The sequence below is a fragment of the Cynoglossus semilaevis genome, unplaced genomic scaffold (genome assembly GCF_000523025.1).
Source record: "Cynoglossus semilaevis isolate Cse_v1.0 unplaced genomic scaffold, Cse_v1.0 scaffold684, whole genome shotgun sequence".
Classification (NCBI taxonomy): domain Eukaryota; kingdom Metazoa; phylum Chordata; class Actinopteri; order Pleuronectiformes; family Cynoglossidae; genus Cynoglossus; species Cynoglossus semilaevis.
The window spans coordinates 79,860-100,374 of record NW_007585129.1 but is presented as its reverse complement, the minus strand read 5'-3'; the positions used below and the strand labels follow the sequence as shown (position 1 = coordinate 100,374).

The 20,515-nt window shown below is 40.2% G+C and overlaps 4 protein-coding genes across 7 annotated transcripts in view; 1 reads left to right on the top strand and 3 right to left on the bottom strand.

The window, feature by feature from the left end:
• rbm26 (RNA binding motif protein 26) overlaps positions 1–3,517 on the bottom strand; it is a 10,139-nt gene extending 6,622 nt beyond the window's left edge. For 2 of the 3 annotated variants that reach the window (XM_008337555.3, XM_017030929.2), the window contains exons 1-7: positions 3,089–3,517; positions 2,856–2,974; positions 2,575–2,693; positions 2,399–2,490; positions 2,059–2,312; positions 1,599–1,862; positions 1,170–1,496 (exon numbers count right to left, since the gene is read on the bottom strand). In XM_008337555.3, the coding sequence (XP_008335777.1) occupies positions 1,170–1,496; positions 1,599–1,862; positions 2,059–2,312; positions 2,399–2,490; positions 2,575–2,693; positions 2,856–2,974; positions 3,089–3,147 (1,234 nt within the window). In that variant the 5' untranslated portion in view covers positions 3,148–3,517. The remainder of the gene's footprint in view (positions 1–1,169; positions 1,497–1,598; positions 1,863–2,058; positions 2,313–2,398; positions 2,491–2,574; positions 2,694–2,855; positions 2,975–3,088) is intronic. The other variant, XM_017030928.2, reaches the window with a different exon arrangement.
• Positions 3,518–3,659: 142 nt separating this feature from the next.
• On the bottom strand, positions 3,660–12,762 carry cyp27c1 (cytochrome P450, family 27, subfamily C, polypeptide 1). Its single transcript, XM_008337554.3, is given in 10 exon segments — positions 3,660–5,185; positions 6,239–6,442; positions 6,637–6,715; positions 7,044–7,210; positions 9,472–9,566; positions 9,569–9,631; positions 9,728–9,937; positions 10,294–10,493; positions 10,633–10,823; positions 11,545–12,762. Coding segments are annotated over 10 exon segments (1,623 nt in total). The 5' UTR covers positions 11,839–12,762; the 3' UTR covers positions 3,660–5,065.
• Positions 12,763–13,889: 1,127 nt separating this feature from the next.
• Positions 13,890–20,198, bottom strand: ercc3 (excision repair cross-complementation group 3). The gene is made up of 15 exons (XM_008337553.3): positions 20,058–20,198; positions 18,935–19,137; positions 18,573–18,809; positions 18,436–18,485; positions 18,204–18,339; positions 17,741–17,911; positions 17,346–17,550; positions 16,937–17,251; positions 16,371–16,555; positions 16,016–16,218; positions 15,798–15,894; positions 15,469–15,586; positions 15,256–15,374; positions 14,549–14,698; positions 13,890–14,432 (listed from the first exon to the last, which is right to left on the bottom strand). The coding sequence occupies exons 1-15, from the start codon at positions 20,083–20,085 to the stop codon at positions 14,292–14,294; spliced, it is 2,358 nt and encodes a 785-aa protein (XP_008335775.1). The 5' UTR covers positions 20,086–20,198; the 3' UTR covers positions 13,890–14,291.
• Positions 20,199–20,414: 216 nt separating this feature from the next.
• gpalpp1 (GPALPP motifs containing 1) overlaps positions 20,415–20,515 on the top strand; it is a 4,448-nt gene continuing 4,347 nt past the window's right edge. The window contains exon 1 of one of the 2 annotated variants that reach the window (XM_025053827.1): positions 20,415–20,515. This exon is cut by the window's right edge and continues 122 nt beyond it. The gene's annotated coding sequence lies outside the window, so the exon portion shown is untranslated. The other variant, XM_008337551.3, reaches the window with a different exon arrangement.

Genomic DNA, 20,515 nt, shown 5'->3' with positions numbered 1-20,515 from the left:
TATATTAGGGATGCACCAAATATTCGGTCACCGAACAAAACGGCAGAAACAGGACATTATGATGATGCAAGCAAAAACTTGCATCACAGGCTTGATCTGAAAGTGCCAACATGTCCGCGGTGTGGACGCATTTCAATATTTCTGAGAAAAACCTACAGATTTGCATTTGCAAAACATGCCATACTGAAATTTAAAAAAAAAAACAATTAAGAGGAAGTGCATCTGCAAAGAATTTCTCCACGTCAGGTTTAATTAATCACCTCACATCCAAACATCCCGATCGCTACGCTGAATATGAGAGGAAGGAAAGCCTCTTTGTGCAAAAGTGAGTCTTGGCTGCATACAGCGCAGACCAGGAGCTCCCCGCGACATTTACTTCACACCAGTGGGTCTTAATCTCTCTCTTCTTTCCACGTTTGAGCAGCTAACTAAAGAGACCAGCTCCTCTGATGCATCTGTTGCAGCACTAGAGCGTCTTCTAAGCTCGACCCACACACCTCACAAGGGAGGAAAATTTAGTCAGCAAATAGAAAACCTCTCTCTTGGGTATTTATTGGTCCAGAAGTATTAATGAATTTTGGACCATGTTGCTCAGCCTCCATACCATTTAGTAGAACCCTCATGCCTGTAGTGTGTCTACAGAATGCATAAAATAAATCAAACTTTAAACTTTGATCATGTAAATTACAGTATTATTTTCACACACACACACATCTTTAACCCTCCAAAATACAAATCCAGTCTATTTGAAACTGTATTCACGCTATTAATAATAATACATTTCATTTTTACTCAAAGACAGGGTAAACAGTTAAAAACAGAGATGTTTACAATCAGAAAGAATTATAAAAGAAAAAAACTGACAAACACAAATCAGATTGTGTGATGAGAATTGCATTTTTTTCAGTGGAGCGCTTCATATCAAGGACGATGCCAAGATTAGACATGTGCTTGGACGGGGACCAAGCGTAACTGTCAATGTTGATTTAAGTCGGCTAGTGATTTTGATTTCTGTTTTGATCCGTGTTCAGTTCAGTTCAAAGTTTGATTTAATTTAAGTTTTATTTTTTAAGATTGGTAAGTGTGGAAATATTGGAGGGTCACATCTAATGGACGTTTTTTCAATATTATACAAGCTAATTAAATATTAAATGAATTAAAGCTCCTACCTGCAACAGGAGGAAGGCTGGGTGGAAGCGCTCCGGGTGGAAGTGCTCCGGGTGGAAGCGCTCCGGGTGGAAGCGCTCCGGGTGGAAGGGCTCCAGGTGGAAGCGCTCCGGGTGGAGGTAAAGGGGGTCGTAGGTTGACAGGAGGAGGGTTCATAAGAGGTGGTGGTGGAGGGAGCCCTGGAGGTGGTGGTGGTGGTGGTGGGTCAACACTTGGGATTGGTGGAGGTTGGAAAGGCAGCATATTGGGCAAATTGACATCCTCTACTACAACTGGATCACTACCGTGGTCAAAAGGACACATGTCCCCACGCATGCAGAAGCCCTTTTCTGAAAAAGATGGTCAACACAGTATGTAAGAGACCAAAGATACAGCAAAACCATAAAAGACATCTGCAGACTTTGCAAACGCATTTTTGAAAATATTTTTACCATCGTAGTCACGGCATCGCTTTCTTGGTTGGGATGGAGGTCCCCTTCCAAAGGGGGCGCGATCTAGATTATGCTGGTCAGGGCAGAAGTCTGACCAACTCTCAGTGGTGCTGTTTCCATGATGATGCGTAGGAGCGATGACTGTGATGGCGCTGCTTAGTGTTGGCACAGGGAAGTGTGAAGTGGATGCAGAGGAAACCTGGGCTGGCGCAGGGTAGCTGTCAACGACTTCTGACCTGTCTCGAGCCTTTCCAGAATCTCGTTCTATGAACAAAAAATGTCTTTCAGGGCAGCCAATGGCAATACTTTAAATTATAATATACATAGAGATATTGTTTAGTGATCATAGATCACTAATATTATTGACATGGAAAGAATGTAATGACTAAACTTTAATGGATGTACTCAAGTTAGAAAGTGAATAAAAGCAAGTACGTTTTTCATTAAATCGGCTTCTTACCTCTACTCCTGCTTCTGGATCGAGTTCTGCTGTTAGACCGACTTCTGCTGCGATCACGGTCTCTTTCTCTATCCCTGTCGCGTTCTCTGTCCCGATCTCGGGTGCGATCCTTGCTCCAGCTCCGACTGCGACTACGACTGTAACTGCGACCTCTCCTCCGATTGTAACGCTCTCGGTATGAGTCCCTCCTTGGTGGAATGCGATCGTAGTCCCTCTTCCTGGTGCGATCGTCTCTCTTCCGGTCATCTCCTCTCCTAAGATTTTGATATGTCACAAATTGAACACTAAAAATTGTATATGAAAAACACATCTCAGACCACTGCATAAAAACAGATCTCACCTGCTTTCTCTGCTATGACGAGAGCTAGACTGTGGAGGACTGTGATTCACTCGCCGGGAGAACTTTTTTTCTCTATCTTCCTCTCGATTTATCTGAACATAGTGAATAAATATCAATTAGTACCATATCTGTTTTATTAAATGATACAAAAGTCACTATATTGAAAAATAAATTACCTCATCTTTTTTCGGCTCTTCTTTCTCAGCTTTGACCTGAGAGGTTAGTACCTCTGGCTGAGGAAGGTATTTCTTGTTGTTAATTGCTTCAAACAGCTTATCCACAAATTGCTGGGTCTCTGAAAATGGATACATAACATTAGTCTAAGACTAGCCAATAACATTTAATCGTAATAACCGATTTTGCTACAAAGTAGTCAATTGGTAAAGCTTTCCTAACAGCAAATGTACTTCATAGTATTAGAAACATGATGATCAATTCAAAGATAGAGATGAATAACCTTTCTGTAGAAATACATCCAACTGATCGATGCACAAAGCTTTGAGTTCTTTCTCTGTTTTGTCCTTCTTCACCAAAGCAACAACATACTTTGCGAGAGCAGAAGGGTCTGCATCACAGCTGGAAATGTAAAGACAACATTTTAAAACAAAATATACATGTACACGTATTTAAAATGTGTGTGCAAACTGATCATAAAGAAAATAGTTCCACATAAACGCTTACGAAACTTACATGGGTTCAAGGGTTTCAGACAGCCATGTTTTCAAGGCATCGAGGTTTTCAATGAGCATTTTAGATCCAGCCTAACTTTGTTTCCACCACGGCCAGACTTGATATCAATAAGAAAATATTGGCTTACTTTGGGAACTTTTTGAAAATATGACAGAAGCCTTAATAACCTTTGACGAGGTCGTGGTTTTTAAATTCGACGCTTGCTAAAACTATTAGCCGCATTAATGCTAACTGTACATGCTATCTACATACTCATATTTCCGGATGTTTGGCGTTAGGCTCGATTATAAAATCCCTGTATTGTATTTTTGCCAAAGTTGTGAAGAAAACGAGTATAGCGAAACCATCAACCAACTTCGAAGAAGAGTAAATAATGTTTTTGTCTGTAACAGATAAGCAGCTTCCACGCTTAGCGATACCTTCCTCCCTCGCACTGAGGAATTATTTACTTCCGGTTATGTTCCCGTTCATAAAATATCGCGAGAAGAGGCAACCGTACGTTCTGGCAGTTTCTTCAGTTACATATTTGTTCTTTCCACACGTTTATTATCGTTTGTCTATTACATGGCACTTTGCCTAATAACTATCCCTTTTAAAGTAATTTTAATTGATGTATATAATTTTGACATGGATGTACCTCTTTATAAATATGAACGCTAGTTCAGTGTTTCACTCTAACTGAGAAATTAGCTGCAATGCTTGGTTGACTCGAGGTGGGAAATTGATGAAGCTTAATGATTGAAACAGTTAAAAATGATGTGGTCAGAGCTTAGAATATGGAGATGACCAAGGAATGGCTATGGTTGAACAGTAAAATGCAAGCAAGTTCGGATGTCCAGGGGAAAGGGAGAGTAAAATGAGGAGGACTTTTAAACAAAGTGTTCGGATTGTTGACAAAAAAAGATCATGAAACAGGAAAGATGAAAGAGAAATGACCGTGTTAGAAGCTTTACAGCAGGTGGATTCCAACTGCCGTTGTAGAAAGAGCCTGACCAAGAACAGACCAGCAACACACAAGGACCTAAGAACTTAATTAACTTGATTACTCAAATTATCACATTAAAAAGAAAAAGCCTACACACACAATATTTCTAAATAATTTCAGTCATTTATTTTTTTTGTGTAAATCAGTGCATAGACATAACATTCCATGAACTCAATCCAAAAAGGATCCATCCAGAAACACTTATAAAATCAACTTTTAAGACTTGGCCGTTGCTGTTTCTTCCATTCATCTGCACTGTTTAAATAGATGTAATATTCAACTTTAATTATCCTATAACCTTCAAATTACATTCATATGCTGTAGATGGTAAAATAGAAGAGTTTAAAACATTTTGTCAGAAGGCTAGAATAAACAACAATAGCAGATGAATATAGAGACTTCTCCTAATCAATGTGCGATTCTTCAGACCTAGCAGAAGAATTTCTCCAGCATCCACTTGACTCATACCTCAACACTATCCCTAACAGACACATTTCCATCAATGCAATATCACAATTTGACTAATAGCAAAATATTTTATAATCTTATAAAAAAATCTATTAAAAACGGATTCAGATATATATTGTAGAATATTGATACTTACTTTGATTTAGTACAATATAGAGCAATTTATTTTTCAGCTAAAACCTAAGGTTATATTTTTTTTTTACAGTTACCAGTGACTTGTTCTCCTAAACCTAAGGAACAGTGTGATTAAGTACATTACAAAGAAAAGAAAGAAAGAAATATTTACATATTAATATTTAAATGTAAAGGATAAAAAAGGAAACATTTGATAGTCACACAAAGAGATTATATGTCATTTCGAGTTATATGATGACCGGGATAAATTCTCACACATAAAAATGTGTGAGAAACAATAGAGAAACAAACCATGCCATTGCATGATACTAAAATTACCTTGTAATGGACAATTTCCAGAAAAACACAAAGTAGTTTCAAAAAAACCCTCAAGGCTAAAGAGTTCACTTTCAGTTTTTCCTGTCAGTGAACCGGAGGTGAATTTGATCAGCAGGGCAGAGCAGGCCGTGGGTTTTTGCCTTGACATCAGCAGTGACAGGAGACAGACTGATGTGAAACTTCTGAATGAGCTGCAAAAAGCGCAAACACAGATATGTCAGTGTTCAATTGTTCAGTGTTTTTGAAAAAAAAAGCCTAGGTGTTTAATTAGAAAACCTCCAAATCTCTTTGTCCATTGTCCATGTTTTGGATTAGCTGAGTCACAGAGCCATAAATGCATGACAGATTATGAAGTGGCCACATCAATGTTTTGAAACTATCATTTAATTAAGAAGACCTCAGGAGCCACTGGAAGAAAAGAAAATACTGAAACTTTTAGATCCTCACTAGGATCTTGTGGATAATAAATCACTTTTCTAATTACTCTATTTTTTGCTTCTTTCTCTTAATATTTGTCAATATCTCAAGTCAGGACATGTTGAAAAAGTAAGAAAGAACGATATCAAATGCTCGACTTCCAGCCAAGAGACGAAACACAGAGTTTGGATATAGCTGCAGGATGAGCGGCAGATCTAAGAGTTTGTTCAGCTATTGTCAAACCATGAAAAAAAAGAGTCAAAGTGCTCCGTTGGATTTTAGGAGTAACTGTAAATGAGTGGGACTGGTTTCTGTTGGACAATACAGCTCCTTGTTGTTCTGATTGTGACATCATAGCAGTACTGCTCCTGTGTGTTTGGTGTGAATAACTGGGGTTTTAAATGTAAAAAAAAATGTATGTTGTGGAGCAATATGTAGAATGATGAAGAACTTCTCCTTAATTTCCAGATATCACATATGCCAAGATATAAAAGCCAACAAATATCCTTGATTTTAAAAGTGAAGTGAAGGTGCACAGAACGAAATGTGCCCCCTGCTTTTAACCCATCACCAAAGTTAGCAGGGGCCAGCTCAAGTGTGCGGGGGCGCTGCCATGCTCAGAGCACCTCCGTGTTAACTTGGCAGCTGGTGGACTTGAACCTGAAACCTTCTGGACTCAAGTCTGCTTCCTTAACCACCAAACTGCCGCTGCCCCAGAAATTTGAACAAGCAGCTACCATGAGCATTAATGTTGTCCTCTGATGTTCCCATGTACATATATGTATGACATTATGTGAAAACAAAGTCGATTTAAAACACATCTTTACCCTCGTGAGAGCCAGATGCATCTCTAACTCGGCTATCCTCTTTCCGATGCAGCTACGGATGCCGTAGCCAAAGGGAATGGAGCCAAAATTGTCGACTCTGTCTGAGGAATCTTTCCGTACCCAGCGACTGGGACAGAACTCTGCAGAATCAGCAAAGCACTCTTCATCCCAGGATGTGGAATAGTGACACAAAGCCAACTGAGTCTGAACAGACAAGAGAAAGAATTTCAGTCCTGATTACAGCTGGACTAAAGGAAAGCCGCTTTGTAAAAGCAAGCTGTAATAAAGTGAGAGAAAAAGATGTACAAGTAATGTCACGTCAAGCATCGCCTTCACTTTTTTTCCCCGGACATGCATACTAAGAAGACTTGCATCTTTTAGATCTCCACGAGCCTTACCCCTTTGGGGATGAAGTATCCACCCACCACCAAGTCATCCTGCGTAATCCTGCCGTTGCCTGGGAGAACTGGAAAAAGCCTGCTCCCATGGATATGAGCACAAAGACTGTTATTCAACAGCACTACACATTGATCTTCTCACAAAGTTTAATTATAAAGGGATTGGAAAAGACAGACACAGAGATAAATAGTAGCCCATATAGAGATGCGTATATGCTGAACAAACTAAAAAATAAGCTTTAAGCAGAAAGTGGAAACAAGAAACTACTGTGAAAACAGGTTTTTCACTAACACCACTCAGCATTGCACTTTGTTTTGAATGATACATACTAAAGGAACATTGGCTACATTGTTATCTTACCGTTATCTTAATAAAATCAAATCTGATGGTAAACGCATTGCCGTACCTGAGAGTTTCTTTGACCAACCCCCGGATAAGAGGCATACGAGGAACATCATCCGCTGTGGGGACTGTCCCGGGTCCCAAGGTCGAGGTCACCTGTGAAAAGATCTCCTCCTGCATGTGAGGGTGTCTTGCCAAAAGGTAAGTGGCCCATGAAAGAGTGAACGATGTCTGGGAGAGTAAGAAAAGAATGGAATTGTTACATTCAGTAGACTAGTAGCTTGTTTTGCTTATCATTTTTGCGTGACTTTTATTGGTGTGAAGTAACTGTGATATGACTTTCTGTAACATTACACAAGTCTTGGCAAAGAGTGGTGGGGTTATGGGGTAGGCGGTATATTTTGGTTGACTCTCAAGTCCACCTTAGATGCCGGTGTAGCCATTTCTCACTTGTTGTACTTACATACACTACTAGATTTAGACACAGACCCACTAAGTGCAGAGGAAGAAAGCAAATTATTTGAAACAGCTGCTCCATGTCAGACCATTACCTCCGGAGGTGCTGTAGAGATTTAGGCTGAGATACTTTAGGAGACTTGCCTGAAGCTTTTTTGGAAACTAACCATAAAAAACCTACTGTACGCTTTGTCCGTAAAGGATTTTATGCCAAGTCAAATCGTAATATACAATGCAATGCCCTTCGCTGTCATCCTGCCTGTTTCCATCTGCCTTCTTTTCCTTTTCACCCGCACACATTAACACAAATGAATGCCCCCCACTCTGATTACCCAGTCTCTCTCTCACTCACCTATCCACAACCAACAGCAGCTGGGACAAGTGTTGGCAATACCTCAGACAAAGCCTGAGAGGCATCAGATAACAAAGGCTGGTCTAAGAGCAGCCCTTGGTGGAGGCCTCTTCCCTCCACCCCTCAAAACCTCCATTCTTCTGCTGTCATGATGCTGTGCCTCCGTGTAAGGATCACACCATCAATTTCTTCCACATTTCACGACCATGAGACGTGTTCATCAGTAACAAACGCCCTTTTATTCCCGGTCCATTAATTTTGCACAAAACTTCAATAATCCAGAAAGGCCTAAACACCACCAGACATGTTAAAGCTGGATTTATTTTCCTATGAATTTGATGATATTAACAAGTTATGATAATTATTATTATTAAACCATAAACGTTATTAACCGCAGAACTGAGACCAGTAGCCCCAAGTAGCACTAAATTTCTCTTATGCTTTCATTTGTTTTAATCCAGTGGTCCTCAAAGTTTTTCTACTCTGTACCACCTCAGAAAACATGGAGCTCTCTGAGTACCACCATGATGACCAACATTAGAATACAGCAGCAGAGGCCTTCACTGTTAGCTTCCACCACAGGAGAGATGTTTAGAAATGTTTGTTTAAATGTTGTACTAATTATGCATGGTATGTTTCAGATATAGTCAATTGGAAATGTAAATGTGAAAATATGAATTTTCCCCACGTACCACTAGAGAGCGCTCACGTACCAACGGTTGTACACGTACCACAGTTTGAGAACCACTGTTTTAATCAATTGGATATGCCCCCTAGTGGTTGACCGCTGCTCCCATGTTAAATTATGTACTTTATTTTTATAATTATGGGATCCATGTCTGCACAGACTGGCAATTTCTCACAAAAGAAATAAGCTTCTTGGCACAGGCACAGAAAAGGAAATGCAAATGATGGGAAACATATCAGTTTGTCAGTGGGATACCGTGCCACCTTACAGCTCACTGCTTCAACCCAACACCGGCACATCTACACACGCACGAATGTGGCGCCAGAAACCCAACCCTTGAAACCGAACACCAAATCAGACACACACACAGACGGACACCCACGTGCAATTCCCTCCTGCTTCTCCACCTTTAGCTCAAGTCACAGTCGCTGCACCTCCACCGCGCTCAAACACCAGTCGGATTCTGCGTTATTCACTGCCGCGCTGCTTGACACTAGGCAGTAGTAGGATAGATCAGAATTAAACAGTTAGAGCTAACTAGAGACACACCTCAGTCCAGATCCACATGCTGTCTGACCTCATCGTATTCTTACTTTAACCAGCAAACCAATGAACACGGTCGTATTTAAATCAATCACAGCTTTTGAGGCCTGTTGAGCTCTGGCTGCTCCGGCCAGGAATTTTATGTTTTTTACACAAATGAAAGCATACATGTTTATATAGTATATATTGAAAAGGGGATGTAGTGACAGTTGTTCTAAATGGGGTCAGTTATTTAGCATAATAATAATATTTTTGTTTTTAGATAAAAAGTTTCCAAAAAAAATTTACATTTTCAAAAAAGATTTTTTTTTTAATTTAAAAAAAAGTCAAATGCAAGGACATTAGGAAATGACTTTTAGTAAAAAGTCCTTTGATTTTAATAATTGTAGGACATAGTCATATGCAGTGATGGAGAAATAAAAAAATAAAAAGTAAAAAATCATGCATATTTACCGTGTCAACACCGGCCAGCAGCATCTCTGTTAAGTTTGCGTAGATCTCCTCCATGTTCAACTCCTTGGTAAGGAGCAAGTGTGTGAGGAGACCGATTTTTCCCTTCCCTGCTCAATCTGACTTTTAATATCGCCAAGTCTCTTATTAACATGAAGGAGAGCTGGAATTATAACAGAGAGAAGGAGAAGTCAGTGTTGTAAGATGGTAGAGGTGATAAGGAGGATGTAAAGAAAAAGAAAACGCATGAAAACCTTACTGAATTTAAAAAGTCCATCCCAAGAGCTACAGAATTCCTGCCACGGTTTTGGAATGATTGGTCGAAGCCACTGTGGGATTGCTCCAGCATACATGGTTGTTTTAAAGGAGCTGAACATGAGGTGCAGTGCACTGATGTAATCCTGCGTTTCCTGGGGAACATCATTTTCCAAACAACCTAGTCGGGACTCGTACAGAATGGCCGCTACACCTGTAAAGAAAAAAGTTTGGGTTTTTTTTTATGACCAGGAAAATGAGGGATATACTTTCTAATGACCGCTACACCTGTAAAGAAAAAAGTTTGGGGTTTTTTTATGACCAGGAAAATGACATTTTTGTTTTGTTTAAAAGTGAACAGGATCTCACACAAATGTCCAAAAATGATGAATTTTAAATAATTGGAATCATGAGATATAACACGCATCACTAGTCAACTACTAATCCTAATTGTTATCACTTCCTGTCTACGGGCTGTTTCCCTTTGTTATCTCACTTACACCGATTTTAAATTCATCAGTGTTTCTTTGATCTCATCAAAGATCTATCTTCCCACAGGGCTTCACAAACCTTCCATTGCGTATTTGAAGAAGAGGTCGTTCACGTTGAGGACAGTCGTTCCATCAGACTCTTTGGCACGGAGGGTGCAGACTCTTTTGATTAAATCGTCAACCACTTGGTTCACGTCATCGGAGAAGAGGGCCACATCTCGTGGACGCATGATGAGCTGCCGGAGAACACTGCGCATCTTCAGCCACTCGTCCCCCTCACTGTAAAATAAAACGCGTGGTTGTTTTTACAGCTTTATTTTGGAAAGTCGACTTAGCCTTGTAACCCCAATTTGTCAAATACCCCAGTCAAGTTCAGGGTCATATATTTAACCCTCGTTAGGGAACATGAGAGACTCACGCTGAGATGAGTCCGGTGGAATGGCCCCTCATGTCTCTGTACTCTTTCCAGGACTCCATGTTGGCTCTCTGAGGGGCCGTGCCTTCAGCCCTCAACACATGAGCCACCATATCACGGTCTGCGATTGAAACCACCAGCTGAGGTCCAAAGCGGGACTTAAAGATTTTCCCATACTTCTTTGTGTGCTCCATCTGTGCAACAAAAACACACATTTGCACTGAACAGAATCTGGAAAAAACTTCCAGTGACATGCCTGTACAAACTCAAAACATCAAAATAAGCATGTGTGTTGTCGAAATGTCTAGTTTTGTGGAGAAATTCAGGTAATCACTAATAATCTGCATCAAGTCCAAGGGCAAGAATCACTGTTGAAGATTCATGTAGTGATGTTAAGATGCAGTGTGAATGTACCTAAACAGTGTGTTAAGACTTATTAAAAGACAAGGGACGGGACAATGACCTGATGTTAAAATGACCTGAAAGTTTGGAGTTTGTCAAAATTAAAGTTAATGTTTACTTCAAATAATAAAGATATTCATTACAAATACTAAAAAAAATGTGTTGGTCCTGACAAATGCTTTGATGTATGACCAAAATGGATTATTGGAATTGTTTGCATTACTTTTCAGGGTCCAGTGTAGTCAAATAAACCACATGAGAATGAGAGCTGACATTCAAAACGTCAAACAACAGGAAAGGTTGAGAATTATACTCAAAAATCGACGAGGATAATGGATATTTTAAGATTTCTACGCAGTAAATGTGTACTTTTTGTACAGTTTCGGGGGCCGAGCAGACCCCTGGTGCGTTTTTACGCAACAGCCTGTGCCATTTCACGCACGGGTGGCATATTTGGCAGATGCACAAGATAAAAACCATTTCTATTTCGAACAAACTTCTTCATACTTTTACCTGGATTTCGTGGATTCTACTAAAGCCGTCTCTATAGAAGAACTCGATCAGGTTGGCGATTGTGCTCGGTCCCGGCATCTCCTTCAGCGTCTTGATCCTGGTGGTCAGGCCGAGATCCGCCGGTGTCATCAGTGTCTGAGGAACCGCTTCTTGTTCGGAAGCGGTCACCCCCAGACACTCGCTGGTTGCGGACTTGTGTAGAAGGCGTACGATGTTGAACATTTGTTTCTCGGGCAGCAGGTTCCCATGCAGATTCTTCAGGCATGCAGCCGCAAAGTGATTCAGAATTGCCATTGTTGTAAGTAACTCTTGCACTGAGTTCAAAACCAACGATTGAGACCGTGTCCCCAGCAAAGTCTACAAAGTCCACGGCTCCTGATGCTTCCACTCCTCGCACGTGTGTCTTGCTGCTCTGCCTGTGAGGTATCTCTAAGCGAGGCGGCGTATTTACTGAGTCAGCTTTGAAAGAATCGTTTCTGTAAGAGCTCTGAGGTGAAATAAGGTTGGATAACAGCCCCAGCTTAAGGAAGGGATGTCTCTGTATTGGGATGTGGGCGTTTCTATCCCCCAAAAAGCTGCTTGGTTTATACTTTATTCTTCCTTCATCGTCCATGTGCTGCACATGCACGTTGCATCACATCCAATGATTTAACCATACACGACAAATTGTATTAAAGTATCAGAAAAAAGAAAGAAAAAGACAACCCCCCCCCACTGTGTGTTAAACATGAACAACATATTTCAAGAAGTCCCTCTACACGTGGGACAATGATTTAATTTACACACAACTTGAACGTACTTCACCTAATGCAGTGACCCTAGAAAACCCTTGACCAGCACAAGAGATCGGCATTACATTCGTGTAATTCCATGTGAACATGATTATTATCCAGTCTGCAGGGTGTTTTTTTTTTGTCTTTATATTTTAAGAAAGTCCTTCAACAACACAAACAAATACCAAGGTTTTGCAAAAACATTTAGATGTAGTTTTTATTTTGAAGTTTTATATTATTTACTATTTGTCCTAACCTTGTGAGTTGATTTCTCCCTGACCTGCTTCCGGTCCAAAAGATCACCAAGAGAATCACTAGCATAGACGACCAGGCCCCATGGAGAGGAGACCAAACAAGCTATAACGTCGTCTCATCATTGGTTTCCCCTGTTAACTGTGTCTGCTACAGCGCTTGCTAGTTTTCTTTGTGGCTAAGAAGGGAGTTCCATATGATGGACATATAATATTACATAACTATTACTTTCCAGCTGCCTCACAGGCCCACACAACATCCAATAGCCACGCTAGGGGCGGAGGGATATTTGATCCTGTGCAGAATATAAAGGTTAGCTAACTAAGAGTTGTTGTTGGTTTTTTTTTTTCATAGCACTTTCATTTAGATGGAGAAAGATAGTATACCTAAACTACATAACACAACTTAATACAGCTTTTGCATTTAATTGATGAGAAACAAGAACTTAATCCCCTCTAATCCAGCTAGAGTCCTGGCCGTGTGCCCGTTGGCACGCAGGTTAGAGTGAATCTATAAGATTATTAAATACTAACACCCCTGATCTCAGCTTGTTAGGTGTACAAAGCACACCTCTCCACACAGTGGAGTTTTAGCATGTCAGTATGAAGCTGGAATGCCAACACTGCCCCCTAATCCAGCCAGAGTCCTGGCCCCCGCAGACTGGCTGCGTGCCAATTTGGCACAGAGGTTACAATGAATCTATTAGATTAATACAACTAACACCCCTAATCTAAGGATTCTGTGAAAAGCACACCTCCTCACAGCGTGGAGTGTTAGTATTTCTGCGAAAAGCTGGAACTAACCACAACACTATGCTTTCGTAGAACAAAACAACAGTTTACGATCCGTGTCATGATGACAGTGCTGTTTTTGCTGCAAATTATTTTAAGGTTCCACTACGAGACAGGAGGATCAACGTAACATTAAACAGTCTTCCACTCAATGGCAGCAGATGGGTACTAAAAAAAAAATCTTCAATTCCTGAGAGTATACCAGCCTTTTGTTCAACTAAACATCCCCAGGTTTCACATCCAATGGCAAATATGGGCCACAGTTCAAAAAAGGTGAACAAACACCGCTGCATTATACTGGAGTTCTTAATGTGTGTATAAAGTCCAGAGGGAGAAGCCAATGAAATATGATCCAAGTGTGAAACTTATGGATGGAAGTACGTGCTGTATCTGTGGTATTTCTCTCTAACCTGACAGAAACTAAAAAAAAAAATGTTGGCGCATTATTCACAACAGGAATGGACTTAGCTACAACAGTGGACCAAAATATCTATCTACATTTGAACACAGGTATTGAGACCAATAACAGTTTCATGGTGTTTAGTTTTTTTATTATTATTTATTTTTGCTACATCAATAGCAATAGTCTGTCAAACCTTGCAAGTACAAAATATTCCTTCTTTACAAATTTCATGGCTTGACAATTTACAAACATGTTTTTATTCACTCAGCTGATTAAGTTAAGAGCTAAGAGTTCTGAACCTCAACATTATTGGGTTTTTCTGTCCAAACTACCACATATCATACCTCTATGATAAAGGAAGTAAATCACAGCTTAACAATAATAAACAACATTAAACTGTCCGTTTGGCAAACCTGGTGTTTGCTCTTTCTTTTCAGCCGTTCCTCTGGTCTGGACCAGCAGCTGTAGGGTTCTCAGGCTCTTGACCATCTGTAGTACCAAGTTCATCCTAACTTAGAGTGTCTGAGTCTACTTCCTGAAGCGTTTAAACAGCGGATGAACACTTTTATTCGATGCAGAGAGTTTACTTTTGCTTTGGCCCTGATATTCCATGTAGATTGCGTCATCTGCTCCGGACATGGAGCTCATTGTGCCTGTCCGCCTTGAGAACTGATGGGGGGGGAAATGAGAGAGAACATTTTGTAGTATGCAGTGTTAGAGAAGAGAAAGAAGCATACAGTGGCAGCAGAGTCTTCCGTAAGCCTTCACGTAGCAAAATGTCTTACCTGTGGTCTTGCCCCCAGCTCGCCGGCCACTACCTCCTCCTCAGCATCCAGATCTGAAGCAGCTAAGACTTTGTGCAGGAGCTGGTGCTGCTCATCTCGATTGGAAAACATCAGATCCTCTTCCTCCATACCTGCCAGCTTAGTGATGACCTAAAAAAATGAGAAATAACAGTGTAAAGCTATTCAAAGTATATTCAAAAACATAATCCATACTTCAACAACCCAAAGAGAAAAACAAACATTCACATGTTTTTGATGGTCTAATTTTAAGCCCACACAGGGATAATGTGACTTTATAAGCCCTGTTCTATTTTTTCCCCCCATTCATTTGAGGTTCATTTCTATGGATTAAAGTAAACAGACGAGATGGTGAAAAGCGAAAGGTGGAGTCTTTATGAAATTTAATCTGTCCAATTTAATCTGTTTTTTTTTTTTGCTTCATTCTTTATTTTGTCACTCAAACATGATGCCTCCTAGCACGTCTCTATCACATTACAGTCTTGATACACACCACAATTAACAAAAGATGATGAAACCAAACTAACCAGTCAGTGCAAAGAACAAAAGAGTTCAATAACCCTTTAGTATTAATAAAGTTACATCTACAGAGTACAAATTCATTATTAAAGAAAATATACTACTATTTGCTTTATTGAAATATATGTATGTTTCTATCATTATGATGGTAAAATATTATAGATGGAAACCTTAAAGCTGTAGCCCTGGTCCACCAGAAACCTCTGCCTCTTGGTCGAATAAGCCATTTCCTGTGTATCCTGAGACACCAGTGAATAAAAATAGGCATTGTACTCTTCTGCTGCCATCCCTGAACACAATGACAGACAAGCAGTTCACCATTACATGTAATATGATGACTTAAAAAACAACATTTTTTTTGTTTGGTTTGGAGACACACCAACCTTTTTTGGCTCTTAAGACTCTGCCAAGCCTCTGAGCTTCCTGTCTGCGTGACCCACCGTGGGAGGAGATCTGAATAAGAACATTAGCTTCTGGCAAGTCAAAAGAGGTGTCTCCAACCTGTGTGGAAGAGCACATTCAAAGATATGTAACTTAAGCAAAGTATCACAGTGACAGTTAGGGTGTATTGTCATTCTAAGCCAAGTATTTTTTCCTCCAATGATTGAAGGTATTATTATCCCTTCAAATACTGGTCAGTCTGCGACTGACCACAAGAGGGCACACTGTGGCAGAAGTGTTGTAGCGAAGAAATCAACGGGAGAGTCCTTACCTTAGAAATAAAAATAGTGTTGATTTTGGGGTTGTGTTTGAAGTTTTGTAAAATCTGCATACGTTCGCCCTGAGAGGTCGGACCATAGATGTAAGGCCTTAAAGTCACACAGACATACAATGACAACGTTGAGAAAGTTCAGAAAGCATTTCGCTGCACGTTTTTGAACAAAAGATAGAATGCAAAAACAGGAAAGGACTCAATTTGTGACAACTTACTTGTTGAGGCGAATGGCATATTCTTTCAAGGCGAACACATTGTCAGCGAAGACAATGATTTTATCATTGCGACGCTCATGAAAGCGAATGAGGAACTGACAGGCACGGAACTTGTTTGGGTTCATGGTGTAGAGCAGTATGCGCTTCTTTGTTTTGATGGCCACATATTCTCTGTAGAACTCTGGAGACATTGGGCACCACACCTGAGGCAAAGACACAAGAACAAATGATGTCACCTTAACACGTCAGACCTCAGTCAAGAGTATTTAGTGCTCAGTCGTGTACGAAGAGAGAAACCTACAAAATACGAAATGTACCGTTCTCTTTTATCCTGATCGAACACTGCGGTACTCACCTCTGCGCACTGGACTTTGGCAATGTAGCCATTGTTTTGCAGTTCCATCCAGTTGGCTTCATACAGTTTGGGTCCAATTAGGAAGTTAAGATCCACAATCTTGTCGTCTTCTCTGACTAAGGTGGCAGTGAGGCCCAGTTTGCAGTGAGCCTGCACAATGGTCAGAACTCGGCGGAACATCCTCGCTATAAAAAAAAAGATGAGCCAGGTCTTAAAAGTTCAACAAGAGTAAATTCAAAAATCTGGTTGTATACTTGAAGGTCAAAACAGCTACTCATTTCCCATTAGAGAATCACTAAACTCAGTTTAAATTCTAAGCAGATGCGACAGACATCTTGAGGTTCATTATCAACACTTGCACCGAAATACAAAATGCAATATTAGTAACTCCATAGTGTAGCCTGACTTGCACATCTAACCTCCCATCACTCTAATGCTTTAAAGTGCACCTACCTTGCATTTTGATCATTATTTTCAAGGTTTACTAGGGCATGTGAGAACTCTACCAATCTCAGTCAAAACATAAATAAAGTCAATATTTCCTAAAAGAAATTGTGTAAGCTCACCAGGAATTGTGTGCACCTCATCCAGGATGATTAGTCCCCACTCCTGGCTTCGCATCCACTCCATCACCCTCTCAGCCTCCCAGGAGCGTTTGGTGGTGTGACCCAGCATGGAGTAGGTGCTGATGGCCACTGAGCAGCCAATGGGTTTATCCTTGGCATCTGAGGTGAAACGGCAGATCTGCGAGTCGTCGATGGTGGACCACATCTTGAACTGGGACTTCCACTGCTCCACTGACACTGCCGAGTTACCCAGCACCAGGCAGCGTTTACGTACGGTACATGCTGCTGTTACGCCCACCAGGGATTTTCCAGCACCTGCAAAACAAGAGGGGAAACAAATATGAGATCCACATTTTTTGGCTTCCTTGATGTTCATTTTTTTTCAGACTTCAATTTTCAGCTGTCTCACCGCAGGGCAGAACAATGACCCCAGAACGAGCTCTGCCATTTCCAAACATCTTGCGGAGACTTTTTTCCTGGTAAGGTCGCAGAACGGCTGTAGGTTTCAAGTCTATGTTGATGTCTGGGTTGACTGTATCGTTGCGAAAATCATACTCTGCCAAAAGTGGATATTCTAGCGTAATACATCGCTTCTGGAGTTCTTCAATCATCTCCTATTCCAGATTAGAGAAGAGAAGGGAAAAACTTTTAAAGACTTGACTATTTAAATCCCGTGAATTAACAACATTTAACATATTTTTTAAATACACCCTCTCACCTTACAGATTACCATAACCATCAATAATTTCTATTTGTAGCAGATTAGGAAAACAAACAGTTTTTATTTTAGGTGAATTAGTTTACCTGTCGGATCTCAAAAGACACAGTCTGAGTTTGCTCCTCTTCTTCTTCATCTTTATCCATCTGTTCATAGTAGCTAAAGATGTCCTCTGGAATCTGCTGGGTTGACGTTTCCGCTTCACTTGGCTGCTGCGAGGTTGAGGTACTTCCCTTATCCTGGACAGACTTGGAGAGCTGTGAAAAAACAAGAGAATCTATTACATGTAAAACAACAACAAGAATTTAAATAACGAACTAATTCAGGCAGGCAGGACCATGTTTGTGAGCAGCAGAACTTAGAGTCAAAAAAAAGTTTCAAAAGTCTACTACTGTATCTATCTGTGAAGAAACCTGTAAAATATAATTTGCACTGTGAGATTTTACCTCATGTACAATTTCTGAATATGCAGTTTTTTTTATTGATTTGAATTCCCTGTGTTGCACAACACAGTAATGGTAAACACTTTCACAGGCATGAATGACATACTGCTGACTTGCTGTGGATGACTTCAGTTATAAGCTCGGTGTCATCTCCGTCTGCATTACGAAGGCGACATTCCCGGATCACATTGTCCTGCAGAAGGCGCTGTATCACATCAGGGAAGGCGCTCTCAACAAAATACCTGAGGAACCACGATGATTGTCACAATGTAAGAACACAGCAGTGATAAAATTTTAAAAAAGGAACACATGACCTTCGGCTACTGATGTGCCTTTACCTGTTGTGTTTAAGCACCAGCTTGACTTTACCGTAGCTTACTGTGCAAAGCTGAAAGAAAGAATAAAAAACAATCATTTTTAAGCCACATTGCATTTGTGTTATCAATATTCCTGACAGAGATGCTCTCAGTCTGACCTGAATGAATTGTATGATTCCATCAGGTATAGAAGTTTTGCTAAGTTTCTGCAGATACTCTATGATGTCAGAGGTTTGCAACCCCACACTGACAGCTGCATATAGGGAATAGGCTGTGAGCTTGTACTCTTGCACGTGGTTTGGCCTGCACACCGGCTCGGAAATGGCAACCAAGAAATCCTGAGCATACTTGTACACAGGTGAAAAGGCTTCAAGGAAGATGTGGCCATCTGGAGCCTGCAGGAAGGAAGCATGGGGAAATAAGGAATTCCGAAAGAGAACATAAAGCAGAATTCTATAAGAAGAAGTCTATTTATTTATTTACTTTCAAAATGTATCAAGCATGAAAACCAACAACTTACCACCCAGAGTGGACGTGACGAGTGATCATTCTTCAGGAGCATCTGAAGACGGTAGTCTTTGCTTCCATACTCGTCTAGTTTCGTACCCGATTCATCAACTTGTTTACCTGCAGCGGCAGGAACAGCTTCCTGTGACTCACTGCCCACCACCTCTTCATCGTCATCATCTTCCTCATGGAAACGCCGTTTGGACTTGGACTTTTCTGCAAAACAACAGAAACTATTGTCACTATGATAACTTCAAATGTTTTCCCCATGTGTTTGGGATCTTCTCAAGGTACTGTCCATGTCATAGTCCCTAACATGTATAGTATATAGGTCACGTAGACCCTCTAACACAGGTGTTTGATACCTGAGGGCCATTGCAGGGCCACTTCAGTGTTCGTTGGTTAAAAAAAAAGTTTTTAAAATGATGATGATGATGAATATATGATGCATGACACAACAGTAAGCATACGTCTTTTCTTCTACTTTTTTATCATTCTTGAATAACAAAATAATAAACCACCAACAAACAATTAAATCAATCAAAATTAATAAATCAAATTTTTAAAAAACCATAATCAATCAAAATTAATAAATCAAATTTAAAAAAAACATCAATGGGCAAAATTACAATAAAAAAGTCCTGCGGTAGATATGGTAAGTTCAAGGGCTAGAAATGTCACTTGTGCTCCAACATGACAAATGTCAGCAGGACTAATTCTTTGTTTATCTCTCTGTTTTGTTTATAATATATAGCTGGCCACATCTGTCCGTGTTTTACTCAGCATCATTCCTTCTTTTAAAACCATCACCACTTAAAACAGCTCCAACATCCCATCGCAAACTATGTGACGCACATTCAATCAGCTATATTAAAAATAATGAGAACATTTTACTACTACTATTATTACTGACAAATCTAGCTCCTCAAGAAAACCTCTACACATCGGGAGAAGCTGACGCAGACAAATTTGTAGAAAATTTACCAGTAACAAATTATTCTGTAGTAAATCTACGTATCTAAAGGAGGCATCTAAAGATCTGTTTATGGGGACATAACGGAAAAGAACGAACGGTGACCAAGACTCATCAGCTAATAGTAAAATGACCAGAAACAACTTACAACTTACGGACTTACCTCGTTCTCCTTTATCTTTTTTACCCATTTATAAGACGTTTGATTAAACGTTGTGTTTCTGCTAACTGCCCGGATATCAGGACTGGGTAGGAATCTTCTTCGTCATTTTAAAAGCACCTGACAACATTTTAGACGTTAACCAACGCCACCTGTCGGACTACAGTGTAAATTAAATTTAAATTGCTGCTTTGAAGAGACGAAACTCTGTTTAATAAATAAATCGATAATTTTAATAGTACCAGTTTTGAAATTGATTGTTTTTGTAAGTGTTAACCTGATAAATTAGTCGACCATTTATTGCCTTGTTTTAAATGTGCTTTTAATTATTCTTTCTTGGTTTCTCCTCCGTTCCAGTAGGGGGCAGACAGTCCCTGTTGACCCGGCTGTCTATTGTTCATAAACCAAACAGAAGATGCAGCTACATCCGTGCTCCATGTAATTTAATTGTATTGCTTTAG